Consider the following 16,258-nt stretch of genomic DNA (forward strand, 5'->3'; position numbering starts at 1 on the left):
AAGTCCATCGTGTGATTCAGAAGAAAGAACTGCAAAGGTTTCATCTCCTAATCCTTTGGTTCCATGCCACACTGCAGTGCTAAAGTGAACCCACAACGTACAATGGAAACACAGGATGCAGAGGACAAGATGAGATACATCTTGAGCTAAAATCCCCACATAAACAAACAAATCTCAGAACTGAGTGCTGCAAAGTACTGAAATGCACCAAACACAAGCATCCTCACAGATCACTTTGCTTTTACCCAGCTTTGGGAGTAAAGGCTGGCGTACATTGGGGAGAAATTCACCACAGTCTTCACAGGGAATTTGGTGGGAGTTGCACTGGACATATTGAATGACCTGAGATGGAATGCATTTGGAACAATTAAGACAACCTTTTATGTTTTCTTTAAACTTAATACACATTCAACAGCAGCTGCAAAGGCATTCATATTTACTCAACAAAAGTAACTTAAAATAAATTTTTGCTAAACTAAACCATTTTTAAATGTAAAACGCAATGTAAAACGCTTTTGCCTGATTTTCATTTGAGACAAAAATGCATTCTCATCTAAATTCTTTTCTTATCTGCTTAGATTGCCTTCTATTGCATAGAAAACCGCATTTACTTTCCTATAAGTAGTGTTTATTATATTTTGTCCCACTTTTCTATGTAATCACACTCTATTTCTATTTGAAGAAACCAGAAGACCTGGCCAGAAAACCAACAATTTTTTTCCACAGTAATAATATCATTCTCTTTCAGAAAAGCTTATGAAACCAATTTCTTTAAGCTTTTCCTCACAGGCAATGCTTACAAATCATTGTTTTGTAAGATGATCTTTTTGTTTGTTTCATTTTTTCTGGAGACTCTTCAACTCATCTATATCTGAAATTGTGATATCCAAAACTTGCGTTAGATAAAGCGTCAGCAATTTCAAATCAGGATAATTACGTCCTTTGTCTTTCATGCAACATTCCTCACCCTAAACTGCAGGGTTGCATTTGTCTCTTTTTGCAATAGCCTCATGTTACAGCAGCCCTCTTGTTAGAGAGTAGAAATGAGCCCAGACACAGACTCCTTGTTTATCACAGCATGAAAAGAGCCCTGGTTTATTCCTCTTTACAGCTCAGCCATCCTGACTCCAACCATTCACTGACTCTGGCTGCAGCAGCTCCTGCTGTGGGTTTCCCTTGCAGCCTCTGATTGCTGGTTATTTCCTGCTGAACTCTGACTGCAGGGATCAGTGTGCAGACTGTGACTGCAGGCTTTTACCTGGATAGACTGTGACTATCATGGTGTTGGGAAAGATGAGACAGGAAGGACTTACGGATATGATTGTCTGGTAAGAAATACTGGAGATGTAAAACCTGTTAGTGAAATAGAAATGAAAGCCAGTTTTGAGATGTAGACATGCTAGGCAGGAAGACAGTGATTAGCTGGGGTCAGGTTGAAGGACAGAAAACAAAAGGACTCAAGAATGTAGCCCCTCTCCACCTTGCCAAGGCATCAGGGAAAAGGTAAATAAAAAGACAGCCTTTAGAGTTTAGAATATAGGATGATACGGCAATATAGCAGTTCTCATAAGCTGCATGCAAAGTTTGTAGGTTTTGTATCTTGTGCCAGTCAATCACTGTAAATTAGAATATTCAACACAAAAAGAGATATAATGTATTGTAACAAGGCGCTTGCTCTCTTGCTCTTGCCCTCACTCTCTTTTCCCCTACTCTCTTCTACCTCTCTCTTACCCCTCTTAGCTTTTTTACCTCCCTCACCTCACACCTTCTCTCTCCCTCTCTCTTTGGGGCTTCCCTTCAGCTCAGGCTGGTGGATGAAAGAAGGCGCTCTTTACCCATGACCCTTGCAATAAAACCACACGTTTTTAGAATATTTCAGGTCTGCAGAGTTCCTTGTCCCTGCTGTCCACAGATGCCTCTACATCACACCAGTGATTCTCTCCCCATGATCCCCCTTCATCGTGATTCTCCCCTCCCCAGCTAACCCACTCTCTCTTATCACACTTATCTTTTTTGGATACAGCTGTGACTCAAAAGGGGCAAGGCTGTATTGGGTAATTAACACAGCTGTTACTTATCAGGGGCAAGGTCACCTGTATTCCCTTCTCCTACAGCTTCACATTGTCAACTCACTCTGTTTTTCTCCAGCAGCCTAAGTTTGTGTTCCAAACTCTGCTCTAGCCAGGACAAGTAGAGGATGGAGAACGCATTCTTCACCTTCTATTTCCTAATATGGGGGGAAGAGGCCACTGAATTTCACACACAATCCATGGAATCAGGCACACACCTCAGCAAAATTCAAACTAGCTCTGTGACTGACCAAGGAGATTGCTGGAATCAACCCTCTCCAAGTAGCACTGCAGACACAGCCCAAGGGAATACTGGGACCAGCACCATAATTTACATTTCCCCTCTTTCCTCCAGACTGAATGGTGGGCTCCATCAGCCACTTGAAATCCTGTTTAGAATCCTCTCCCAAAGGCAGGCACTGTTCCAGGAGGGTTAAAATCAAAAGCCATAGTAGCCAAACCAGCAGGATTTCAGCATAACAGCACCTCGCATAGATCACATTTGAAAAGGTGAGGCCAGGAGTCGTTTCATCACAGAAAATATTTTTTTCCCACAGGTTCTGGCTCACAGAACAACTTAACTTAGAGATGGCCTGTGCCCTCTGCCTCGCTAAAGCAACTCTTCTGACTGCAGAGATATTATTGTGTTGAAAGGAACTGAAAACCTCAGTGCCTAAACAAGAATGAACGCGTCTCTGAAAGCTAACAGCTGCTGACATAGGCTGGAGAACATTTCTGTGACAGCTTCAGTATTTAACCAGATAAGTATGGAACATGAATCTCAATTTTCTATGTAGTGTTTTGGAGAGGACTTTAGTTCCTGGACTAATTAATGGCATGAGAAATCCTTCTCACACAATGAACTAGGTGCTTACCTAGTTTCTTAGCAAGTAACTCATGTTTTCCAGACAGTAATCATTTATTTTTAATGTAGATTCTGCTGTAACATGAAAGTTCAACTGCTACCGATTGCCAGTCTTCCCCAAATTTAGGCAACAATGTATTTTGGGAGTATGACTCAGGAAAACATTCATATGACCAAGTAAAGCAGGTGGCCAGGACCTACCACATAGCATCAGCTTCATCAGAACATCCTCAGAGAAGGAAAAATAGCTCCTAGCTGTTTGGGGAGATGATCACAGAGTGGAAGAAAAAACTGTTCTAAGGTATAGCTTATAATTATTACAACAAATAAAGCAAACTGCAGAGTCTTTTGCCTCAGCAACACAAAGAGATACTTTAAAAAAAAAACCAAACACTATACTGCTGATGAAAGTGTTTATATCGTGTGGTCAGTAAGTCTTGAAAACCTCATTTACACAAGGGACCTTAGTCATAAGTTTAAATTATGCCTCTGCCAAAGAAACAGCTTACCTGGTTCTCCCTCAAAAGTATCTCACACAGCGGCACAGCTCATTTATTCCCCCAATGTTTCAACAGCAGTAGGGGAGAGGAGTTGTGCGTTAGTCTGTCAGGAAGGGAGACGCCCAAGATCCCATAAAACTCTCCCTGTCTCGTGCAGATTTATGCCCAGTTCTAGGTCGTGTGGCTGCACAGGAACAGGAGACTGGCAGACACTGCACCAAGGTACCACAAGTTACAGTGGTGGGATTCCTTCCTCTCCTCCTACATGTGGATAAAGAGGGATTTGTTATTCCTGTCATCCCCTTGCCCAGAAAAGGGAAGGGACACAGGGACAAACAGCTGACTGTGCTCAAGTCAGCTGTTATAAAAGCTGGGCAGTTTCAAGGCAAGTATTTCATCCTTAGCCAGAGATTTGAGGGAAGGATTCTGCCTCAAGATCCTCAAACTAGGAGCACTCCATGGGCAGTCCTGATTCACACTGACACCTGGGAAGCATCTGCCTTTAGGGACATGGGTTGCTCCCTTTAACTAGAGCTAGAAGCATCCTGGTGCTTGAAACAGTGTGCATGCACGTGCTTTAACTCTGATTTCAATTCCTGCTCGTGGCAAAAGGGATTGCACACCCAGCCTCTGCTTTGAGCCCAGAACAGACACCATTTCTACATCTCCTACCTCAAGAATACCCTTGCAGAAAGCATATTTTTTATGGCATATTTAACCAATCCTGCCTTCTGGATGGACTCTAGTTTATTTTTTTTTTAAGGAGACTTGTGGATTTGTTTTACTTGCAAGCAGACCCCATCTGACCTGTCACTTAATTTAAAAAATCTTCTCGATTTAGCTGTCTTTCAAAGAAGTTCCTGACTACAGAAACACTAGTGATACCTGAAAGTTACAAAGCATTAATTGAATCAAAAATGAGGGGTTTTTTTCTTGGGTATAAAGAATTTGGTTTGGGGTTTTTTTTTCCTTTTTTGGGTTAAGGTTCTGTTATCTCTTAAAGTCTGAGGATAAGGGACCATATCCTCCTCACTGAAAGTCACTTCATTAGCATTCTCTTACAAATTCATCATAAAATCACCAAACATTTTTATTTCTTTCTTTTACTTAGGAAGTGTTAATATGTAGCTGCAAACAGCTGAGTGGAAATACATTAGCAGAGCTCTCCTGCAGTCCACATTATGACTGAGCCCAGATATTTACCCATATGAAACTATACCACTCAGTGAGATTGTCAATTAGAGTTAATTATATACAAGTTCTATTAGACAGTATGATGGCAATTTTCAGACTTTTTTTTTTTTCCAGATGATTCTGCTTTTTGAACTAGGGAAAAAATGCTTTAGAGGTAATATCATTTACTTTATTCAGTGGCTTTAAGAAATGATGAGCATGGTTCAGGTTTTATACAGAGTCCTGAATACTAGCTAGAATCTTACAAATATAACATTTTTCTGGGCAAGCTGCTTTCAGTCACAGGTATTGCATCATCATCCCACCTTGCAGAAAATGGGCTCTATATTTTATGCATTTACAAATTCTCAAATTATATTAATTTTGGGGTTTTTTACTTATTGGTTGCCAATGCATAAAATGCAGGACCAGCTCCTATTGTTATGATTGTTTATTGTTATTGCTACCAGCTCCTATTGTTTATTATTGTTACCAGCTCCTGGCTTCCATTAGCATGGTAATATAAATAACAAATTTCAGCGTGAGTTAAGACATCTCATTTTCAAGGTTTTTTCTGATATCAAACTTTCATCTTTCTTAAGATTTTGGATATTCCAGTACATGAGGGGAGGATGGTAGGAAGAGTGCCTCTTACTTAGCATGATGACTCCATCAACTTTCAGTGTACCATCTTCAACACTCAAGCCCAAAGTTAAATTCTGATTTATTAGTGTGGCAGGCTATCTGTGGCTCCCCTTGGAAGCAGGAAGGTCATTCAATGGTTCTTGTGTGTATATTTGCAAGAAAAGAGACCTGGTGTTCAGGGATGGAAAGCCAGACAAAATTGCAGAATCCAAAGGGGAGATAAAACCACTGACTGCAGACACAGGACTTTAAATCCATGTGAGCAGTCAATAACAAATACCACAAACCACAGACTTGGGAATTCAACAATTCTCCTCGAGCTCAATTCACTCTCAAGACTGAATTATTCAGTACACTTCTCTTTTTCTCCCAGTAGAGTTTGCAAAAGCTGTCAAGGAAGAGATTGTCAAATTAGAAGGCAAATCAGAAGAGATGTGTTTTCCTCCCTCTTCCTCAAGTTTTTAGGAAGCTTTCTTAAGACAGATTAAAATCGCATGTGACAAGCTACAGCACCCAGAATACTCTCTATTAACAGTGTGAATGGTATAAAGATCAAGAAAAAAATGGTAATCTTTTATAAAGAGGTCATGAAAGTGGTCCAACATATCGAAGAGCTTGTGCTCATGTTAAGCTGTTTACAGTCTTCTGGGAAGTAAGTATCTCCTACTTTGAGCTTGCAACTTTTCCTTAGCCAGTAAAGTTTTGTCCAATGGCAACCTGGGGAAAAGAACAACCCAACAAGAAAAAAAATGAAATAAAAAAATCCCCCCTGATGAGCTGCAGTCTTGTTTTTGCTCAAAACCTTCATTCAGACAACTCATTCATTATCCACACCCCTTTGGCTGGCTCTGTAAAACGTAGCTGAGTCCCAGTGGTATCAGGACACTGGCTGTCAGATGTACACTCCTAATCCTCTGGAACAGCACAGCTTCTAGTGACACTTGATGGCATCTCAGAGCTTTGACACATTTTTCCTCTGCTCAGCGCAGGAGAGACTCTTTGCTTTTCCTTCAGGACCTGCTGTGAGGAAGCTCCCTACCATTACTCAGAAACCCCCAAAATGACATTTTACTCATTCTGACATGGGAACAGCTCACAGGCCTTCTGCAGAGGAAAGTACAAAATCACTACTATCCCAGCATCTAACACTGGTTTATGCATTACATTTTAAAAATCTGAACAGATGTCAATAAATGACATGTGAGTTCAAATAAAAAGCCCTAAGACTTTACAAAAACCATAATGAAAATACACTACTATCCCTTCTTTCATCAGTGTATGAATCAAAATCTTCAAATGACTCCACTGTACTCAAGGACAGCTATTTTTTCATGTTAACACCATCAGTGATTATACCACTTACTATTCCCTTTAGTTAACACTAACCTGTTTCCACATGACCTCTAGATGCCAATGATGAGGGAAAGCCCAAATGGGGACATGCCTGTTTTCCGTCTAACCTCCCCTTAAAAACATTCCTAAAACCTTCTGCAAAGAATAACTAATTCACCTCAAGAATGACACTGCTCAGAAAAGCATCATCTCAAAAAAGACCCCAGTTCTAGTTAATCAGATTGCCATTTCTTGTATGTTTACCTAAGCATTTTCTACTTTTCAGCAGCAGCAGCAGAAGATATATCCATTATGAATAGAAGAGTAACTGTATGTAACAGGGAGAGTGAGACAGAAGGTCTGGCACAGCCAATAACAGATTTTTGATAAATGTGTCAATCCTTGAGCCTATGATGGCGTTTTCCTCCTCCAGCCTGGACTACAGGTGACTGACTTCGGTGAAATGGCCTCCTTTAATCACAGCAATGTTCTCCTTGTTTTCAATCATTCTATCCTCCTATTTAACAACAGATTCACAAACTTTTATTTCTTGGGGTGAAAAAAACCCCTTGTTTCTTGTGTTCTACTAATGACTTAGTTGCTGCACGTGTTTTCTTGATTTCCTGAAATACCCCTGGCCTCCATTCCTCCCCTTTTTTTCAAAGAAAAAGGTACTCTCATGATGTTCTGTGCATAAATGGGCAAAAATAAGTCAAGCTATTATAAATACTCAACACAAATACTTGATAAGTTCTGGTTGCAGCATAGCCATAATGAAAATTCTGATGCAAGCTGCCTTACTTGGTCCAAAAATGCATTTCTTTCATGAGTGCCTCAGCTTTGAAGGTGATTTCATTGCCAGCAATACTTGTGTTGCTGCCAGAGCACTGGGGAAAAGCTTTATTCCAAGAAAAGAAAGACTAACGTGTCAATTGATGATGACAGAACTGTTGTAGATCAAACATTTAAACTTATTCTGACTCCACGTGTACCAGGCTTGGGGATTTTTTTTCTAGCTTCTGAGTACACTGTATAGTGTGAGGTCCAGCTCTGAGCTAAACAGGAGAAAAAAATTATATATTTAATGTGGTCAGTACAGATTGTAACTCTCAGCATAAGGTTAATAAGAGCATCCCACTGCATCATTCAATGACATTCTAGGACCAAAGTTAATTAGTGCAGCATTCATTAGGGATCTCAAACGTAACATGGTCCCCTTGACTGGGGAAATCTGCAGCTGACACAGGAGTAAACCAGGAGTGCCTGCAAGAAAACAAACATGCAATCAATGATAACAAAATGGCAGATATAACCTGGTTCTCACCAGGCAAGATCAGGAAGGAAATGTTGTACTTGCTCTGAGACACAGCTGATTACATTTACTGCTCTTATCTCCAGAGACATGGGCATTTGCTCACACAGTGCACTTAGAGCTCAGAGCTTTGGGGAATAGATGCCTTTGTTTACAAGCAGTGATGTCCAAACAGTTTCTCTCCTCCACCAGACCGAAAAATTTCCATCTCCAAGCACCTGTATTGCAAAGATCTCAGCACCTTCAAATTGCTGCTATTTAAAAAAAAAATGAAGCAAGATTTTAGTCATATGAGAGATGAAGAAATTACCACTTCATCACCAGGCTGTCCAGAGCAGCACTCTGCAGCAAGCCCAAATCTCAAGTTAGCAATGAGCTTGTGGTCCCACAGGATAGAAACCATACTCTGGTAAATGCGTTAATATCACTTTGCAGTTTGTCTGTCCTAGACAGAGGTCAAGCTATAGAACAACACAGCAGTCTTGGCCAGTGGCAAACTACTAAATTATAGCCAAATTATATATGTATAATATAACTAATATAAAAATTTTAGTCAAATTGCATACAGTAATTCAAAATCTGGTCACACATGATCGCTGGACTTTGTACTTTACAGATACCTCTGTCAGTGGTCTTGTCACCTCCTCTGTCCTCCCTCCTCTTGCACATATAACCAGCATTGGCCTGGACTTGATTTTGTGTTACAAATTAGAAAGTTTCTGCCTTCGAAGAGTTTACACACATGTGAGTAATTTGATAGCCCTCTTGAACCTCCTTTTCCCTAAAAGACATTCTGGTACCTTTAGCTCTACCAAATTCTTTAAGATTTTCCCCTTCTTCACTGCAGCAGGTTAAGCAGCAGGACTGCTGCAGGCTGATCCTCAGTTTCAGAGAAAGAGCTGTGACTGGCAGCACCTCTCACAAATTGTCTTTCTCCCTGCATGCTTGGAGAAACAAACAAATGACATTGGTTTTTCCAGCACCAAGATGAATATTTGTGCAGCATTTCTTGAGACTAGTAGAGAGTTTCACACGATTAGATGTGAAAACACATACTGATGTCATCAAAACCTCCGGCCCTCAAGACTATGATTACAATGGTAACAACTGGAACAGCTACACACTACTTTATTATCTATTATTACTTTGTAACAACAACAAGCCAGCCTGAGTGAGTTGCCTGATTACTGGTGGAATTATGCCTGGCTTATACAACTGTGTTTTACAGATATTATTTTTCTATTAAAAAGGGGGCGGGGGGTGGAGGGGGGGAATTCCTTTCAGACAAAAGCAATGCTGCCAAAGCTCCAGGAGGCAAGTTATATTAGTAAACAACTTTTCTTATTAATACCCCTCTCCTTTCCCAAGATGCACCTCATTTCGACGGTACACTTTTTTCTTTAAGAAGAAAAAAATCTTCTACTAGAGGATGATGCTACTTCTAGAACCGTTATCAGCCGTCTTTAAACAGGAGGCTGAACATCGAGAGAGAGAGAGAGAGAAAGAAAGAGAGAAAGAGAGAAAGAGAGAAAGAGAGAAAGAGAGAAAGAGAGAAAGAGAGAAAGAAAGAAAGAAAGAAAGAAAGAAAGAAAGAAAGAAAGAAAGAAAGAAAGAAAGAAACAGAGAGAAATGAAGTTAAATGGAGCAGCCAGTTCTCAGCTTTTCCCCTCATGACACCCACTAGCCTCCCAGCCTACAAACCCAGAAAGCGAAGCAGCAGCACCTTACGAATCTCCTACTCGTCAGGATAAACATGCCTAATGGCAGACATCTCCTCAGCCTCCTCCTCCTCCTCCGGGAAAGGCTCTCCTGCCCTCCCCTCCAGCTACGCCCGGCTCTCAGGTGGCTGAGCTTTCCCAGCCGCGCTTTAACTCTTTTTTAACCCGTCCACACCGATCCGCCGAATGAAGACCGCCGTTCCGCCCGGAGGACATCTCTAACATCGTCCCCTCCCGGCTGCGTTCCGGAGAGCGAGGCACCGGCGCTCTCACAGCCGAGCTGCCCACAGGAGCGGGCACCGAGGCACAAACAAGGGCGGACGACCCAGGACGGGGCCGGGCCTGCGGGGGACGGTCCGCTGCCCCTCAGCCCCGAAGTTCGGGAGCGTGTGCGGCCCGGGGCGCGGGGCAGTCCTGCCCCCGGGGCGGAGAGGGGCGCGGCGGCCCCCGCCCGCTCCCCCGCCGGCAGCGCTGCGCCAGCGCGCCTGGGCGGCCGCGCTCCCCGCCCTCGCGTTCAACTGGTGGGACCCCCCGTGCGCCCCCGGCCGCGGCACCAGGGGGAGCGGCGGGGCCCGGCCCGGCCCGGCCCGGCCCGGCCCAGCCCGGCCCGGCCCGGCCCGGCGGGGCGGGCGCCGCGGGCTGAGGAGGATGCGGGCGGCGGCGCGGCGGCCGCAGGCGGGCGGCGGGCAGCGGCGCGGCGCCTGACCGCAGGGCTCGGCTCCGCTCCGCTCCCGAGGATGCTGCGGGGCGATGCCCGGCGACAGGGAGGACGAGATCTGCCAGAAAGCGCTGCAGCTGCTGGCCGAGCTGTGCTCCGTCGGGGCGGTGGAGAACGAGAACTGCCGGGATTTCATCTACTACCTGCGGGACAGAGCCCGGCCCCGCCTCAGCGACTCAGGTACGGCCGCCGCCCTCGGGGGCGCGGGCAGCGGCGGCCTCCCTCCGGCCCCGGCTGCGGGAGGAGGGCGAGCTGCTCCGAGCATCCTCGGGCAGCCGGGAGCCGCGGGGGGAGAGAGGCCTGCCGGGCAGCGGGCGGCCGCGCCGGGGAGGAAGCGGCGGGGGGATGCTCCGGGGCTGTGCCCGGCCCGGCCCGGCCCGGGGAGGACACCGCTCCGGGCTCGGTGCCGCCAGGCTCGGTTTTAGTGGCCGGCGCCGGGGGAGATGCGGAGCCCGAGCCCGCAGCGCTCCCCAAGCCCGCGGCGGGTGCGGCAGCGCCGGGGGCGGGCGCGTAACTTTGCGCGGGCGCCGCCGCCCGCCCGGAGCGGGTCGGAGCCGCCCTGCCCGGAGCCACTCTGCTGCAGTGCCCGCGGCTGCCTCGCTGCTCCCCCGGCCCTCCCCGAGCTCGGGGGGAAGCGCCCGGGAGCCTCGTAGCTCCGTTTGAGTGGAACGCGGTTTAACCCGACTCCCCGGTTCTGTTTGTCACAAGCTAAAAAGACTATTCTTCGCGTTTCTGTGGCAGGTGTGGGGGCTGTAGGTCTGGCAGGGTGTACACAGGGTTGGTTTGCTGTGTGTTTGTCAGGATTATGGTTTCCACATCGTGGCATAACACTCTTACTTAAAAACTTTAACTTAAGGAAGCTTTCCCATAAGGAAGCTGAGCTCCAGCTGCACAGAAACGTGAAAGGATTGAGGATCTGTCTCTGGACGCCACATTGCAGTTTAGAGCAGGAGCTTAATATATATATGTATATATATCTTTTTTTACATCATCAGGTTGAGTTTGCTCAGTATGAGGAGAAATTCAGTGAGTTAAGACAGAAGTTGATGAACGTTTTTGCAGTAGTGGGAAGCCTTGCTGTTAGATCAGCCAGTCATCGCAGCACAGCGTTCATTGCTTCATTATCCTCTGAAATAAATCATTCCATTCATCACAGGGCAGCCTAATGACACTCTATTCTTAAATACTTTTCTGTAATTTGTCAGCCTGAGGTAACACTCAGAGTGCAACTTCCTGACAGATCTTTGGATGTGCTGAAGGCCTGGAGAAAACAAGTGAAACTAAGTAAAAAAGTACTCAACGGAGGAAAAGGATGTGCTGTTACCATAAATAAATAAGGAATTTTCCATCATTCAGTGTGCTCGTATCCAATGCTATTTGCAGCTATTCTGGCTTTTCAGGACTTAAAATATTCAAATTGAAGTGATTCATGCAATGTTTGATGGGGATTCTTTAAAAGTAGGCAAATTTAATTGTTTGCTTCATATAGGCAGATTTAATTACTTTGTTCATATAAGCAGTAATTTTTATGACAGACACCTGTGATTTTCTGTAATTTTCATTTCCTAAAGGATCAGTCACGTATTTGTATATCCGGTCATGATTCCGACTGGTTAAATCAGTGCTCACTTTGGATACGAAACTACTTGAAATGCATGTGGAGACTTTAACCTCCACCACTTGGATAACAGCTTTTCAGATTTCTTGCAGAAGCTACCTGCTTTTTTTTTTTTTTTTTTCCTATGAGCCTCGGGCAAAAAGAGTGCCTGGCATGTGTTTAGGAGTGATTTTAAAACATAGCTCGCTCAGTAAAAATTTATCCCCTCTACCTAAAGATGAAAAAACCCCAATAATAAATAAATAAAGTACGTGTGTTTATTTCTACCTGTTTTGCTCGACTGTTATTATACAACAGCCTCCTGGTGTTGTTGGGATCCTGCTCGATTACACAGAGCAGCAGTCCCTCACCTTTGCCAGCCAATGTGCAACAACAGTGAGCAATTATGCTGCAGGCAGCACCTTCCCATTGGCCTCCAGCTGAACAGTTTTTATTTTTTGCAGCTGCAGCCAATCTTAGAGGGCAACGTGTTACCCATAAACCCTGACTTGGAAAACACTTCCGTGAGGTAGTTGTGTCAGGAATTTTTTTAATTCACCTCATCTCGCATTTCTTTGGTTAAAATATGTTTATTATCCTGGTGTGGCTGTGCATGTGGTTTGTTTAGCTGGTCCTTAACTGTGATGCTGTGGGCTGTAAGAAGACAAGTGCACATGACTTCCAAAATGAAGCAACATGACTCACAGTGAAAGGGCAGGGAATGAATGTGTTGACCAAACCCAGCTCGCTTCGTGTAGTGAGTTTCATTGACTTAACAAGGGCGAAACGGCCTTAAAAAGCCCTGACAGCTGCTGATCCTTTCCCTTTCCAGCCACTAGAGGCCTGGAAAAGAGGGATGTGAAGAAGAGTGGTGCTGAAGGACAGCGTCTCCTTATCAGAGCTGGGCAAAAGATGAAGCTGTCCTTGTTCCAGCTTCCTGTCCCCGGAGGTGTGAAGATGCTTTAGTCAGACTGAGTAACTGGCTCTTAGGCCACCCAGAACAGCGATCTAAAAAGATCTAGAGCATCAGAGTGGGGAGAAGTGCGTGGTTTAAGTATCTGATGAGGTCCATGAGTAGGTATTGTACAGGAATTAACATGTGGGGACATGCTTTGAAAAGTGTTTCTGGAATAAAGGGGCCACTTGCCTAAACCCAGTGACGTGGTGGGTACAGACAGTTCTGCAGCAACTTTGGCTGAAACCATTCATGGATGTTGGCTCTGACCCCTGTCAGGACTTGATAGAAAACCCTAACTGAGGGAGGGAGAGGGAGCTGAGGGGCTGCTGAGCCTGGTGCCAGTTTGTGTCCAGGCTCAGCCTCCCGGCGCCCCTCAGTCCCAGCCCGGAGCAGCCAGATCCCTGGAGACCCACTCCTCTCTTGGATGACATCTGATGCACTTGGCTGCGTGGCTCCCTGCTGTCTGTATGACTCAGGCCAGGAGGGGACTGGATGCTTGTGGTGCGTGCCACATCGTTAATTTTTTCAGTTTTTCAGTACATTTTCAGCAGTTTTCCCCTGCTGTGGGGAGTGCTGCATATGCCTCGAGCACGAGTGCCAGGGCTAATGGGGTCTGGGTTTAACAGGCTGGTCCACTGGATTTCATGGGTGATACCAGTGAGTCACATTTTAAAGCTTTTCAGCAAAACTAAAAATGTAAATCAGGCATTTAGTGAAAAATCTTCAATTAGTTCAATAAGAGTTATATGTCAGAGCAACCTTGAAAATCCCTTAAGCATTTAGATACCTTAATAAGCTGGCTCGTTTTCTGTTCCATTATAAAATGTCAATAATATTTCTGTATCACAGAAGGGCTTTATGAAGGTAAATTGCCAAGTCTGAACACATCAAGGATGTAATACATTCATAAAAGGAGAGTGAGATGGACCTCTCAGATATATTCAGGTAAAAACAATGTTTGTCATATGAGCATTTGGAAACAATCCCTCAAGATCATGGAATGTCACCACATGACATGTAATAAAGCAAATATTGTAGAGGAGGAATGAGCAGAAGAATTCCTTCAATGTGTAAAAAAAAAGAAAAATCCAGTAAATCAAAACAACAACAACAACAAAATCATGAAAGCATAAAATCTTGATAGAGACTGACCATTAAAAGAAGAATTAAGACAAAAAGCCTGCTTATGAAGATAAGGGTTCCAACAAAAGTCCAGGCCATTAATCACAGCAAATTTTCATTAATTTTGTAGTGGAAAAATGAATAAAAATAACAATAAAGGTTTTCTTTTCTTTGCTTTGGAATGCACATCTTGAGGATGAGCCATCAAAGTCTTATAGTATTCTTAATTAGGTTTTTAAAATTGACTAATAGATGGTAAAACAGAGCACATGATGAGCATTGTAGGTATAGTGATGGCCAGTAGGCATAACATATTTTACAGGTCATAAGTATGAGATAAATATTTCACAGTGACAGAAGGCCAGATTTTAGTACTTGATGGAGGTAAAGATAGTTGACAGCCAAGAAATTAAAAAATCTGGGAGTGGAAATGGGATGGATATTGAAGACAGCATGCATGAGGAACTGCAGTTATGGTTTTAAGCATTTAAGCATTTTATGAATCAGTACTTTACTTTTTAATGTCTTTTTTTTTATGCCAGAGAGGCATAAATGTGGCCTCCCAGCCCTCTGGTGGAATGTGAGAGCCAAGGTTTTCTATGGAGGGAATTGTTCCCATATCATACCTCAGAAAGTTTCCCTTTAATTCAGAACTGAGTTAAAAACCAAAACCTGTCTTCAGAAAGTAGTTTGATTCCTTTAAAAGGTATCTCAGAATTTTTGTACCTTAATTTACTTCCTGATTTATTCCTGCCTCACCCCCCTAATCTTCCAGGAGCATATCAAGTTGCAGAGTTTCATCAAGACACTAAAGTACATCTAGATTTATCTAGATAAATGCAAAAAGCATTTACAAGTTTTAAAGACATGAAAAACACTTGAGTGGGTGAAATAACTTCCAGTATGTTTTTTTTTTCTTTTTTATGTTCCTCACTGTGAGCTGTTGCTTTTCCTGATTGTATTTAATATGTCCTGCTAGAGCAAGACTTTGTAGGATAGAGGACAAGTGTGAATCATATTTCCTCTCTTGAGGTCAAAGGAAGGAACACGTGTGAGGCCCAAGTTCCTCTGAGTTTTGGGAACCAAAGTGGCTCTTTCAAGAGTTGAAAAAAAATACAGAGATGCTATGTTTCTTAGACTAAAAATAGGTATTCATTTTCTCTTTTGAAAAATCAGGTATAAGTTTGAAAAACAATTATTTCCCGTTGCTTGAATTGTAAAATGCTCTGCTAGTTGAGTTCTCTCTGAACAAAGAGGCTCTCAGAGACTTTCCTGTCATACTGGAGGAGTTTAATATTGTTTTTTCCTTGGAAATCTATTTTAAACAGAGAGCTGAATTTCAAAACAAATTGTAGAAAAGAGCGAATCATGCTCAATGTAAAGGGACCACCTGTGGACTTAATAATGGCTTGAAGCTATAATTAATGTAAGTCAATTTAAGTAAAAGTAAAGATTTTAATTTATTATCACCGCATATCACATTTCCCTGGAATGCCTTTTTGTTCTTTTTGCAGGTAAACAAGTTATAGGTGTTATGATTTACTCTTCAGAACCAGAGAAAAGGAAGACTACAAAGATTTTCCTCATGATAAAACTGAGCTTTGATCAGGCTGGAACACAGTCATGTTAAATACTCTTCAGATATGAAAGAGCCCTGCTCTGCTGAGATCACTTGATATTTTCCAGACCTGCAAAGCAGCTGCAGTGGAGCAGCACTTTAACCTGAGAAGCCAAACCTTGAGGAGGTTTTCCTCAGTCCCTGTGACGAAACCTCACTCCACTGCTGTCCCCTGGCTGCTCCTGGGCACTGTAGGGAGCAGAAATATTTCAGCCTGTGAGAAAAAGGCAAGAGGAAGGTGGCTTCCAGCCCTTGGCCTCTGCATCCACATTCAGTACAGGTGTGGAAAGCAGGAGTTCTCTGGGGCTTCCATTTTGGTTTTGGTTTTAGTCTTCACTTATATGGGGATTTTACCAAATGTTTGCTGGTTACAGTCTGCCCTTATACCCTGAAAGTATAACAATGTGTAACACTGTGTTAAAACAGCCTGATGTTAACTACACCCCTTTGTACTCCACAGAAAAAAATGTGTTTATTCAAATATGATATACAAATCGTGTTTACAAAAATGTGTTTACTCAAATACATATACAGAAAAAATACTTATTTCCTGAAGTCATTACAAGCCCATTTGTGAAGCAATACTGCAAGTTACAATAACGTGCTAACTGAATCAGAAATCAGTTATCTT

General features: G+C 43.4%; 1 protein-coding gene across 2 annotated transcripts in view; it reads left to right on the forward strand.

Moving 5' to 3' along the window:
- Positions 1–10,337: 10,337 nt before the first annotated feature.
- Positions 10,338–16,258, forward strand: part of LOC310911261 (synaptotagmin-9) — a gene marked incomplete at its 5' end in the record, with an annotated part of 69,729 nt that continues 63,808 nt past the window's right edge. The window contains one exon of one of the 2 annotated variants that reach the window (XM_083885384.1): positions 10,338–10,512. In XM_083885384.1, the coding sequence (XP_083741510.1) occupies positions 10,365–10,512 (148 nt within the window). The remainder of the gene's footprint in view (positions 10,513–16,258) is intronic. The other variant, XM_083885382.1, reaches the window with a different exon arrangement.

This window comes from Zosterops lateralis (genome assembly GCF_965231275.1).
Source record: "Zosterops lateralis genome assembly, contig: SUPER_6_unloc_1, whole genome shotgun sequence".
Classification (NCBI taxonomy): Eukaryota; Metazoa; Chordata; class Aves; order Passeriformes; family Zosteropidae; genus Zosterops; species Zosterops lateralis.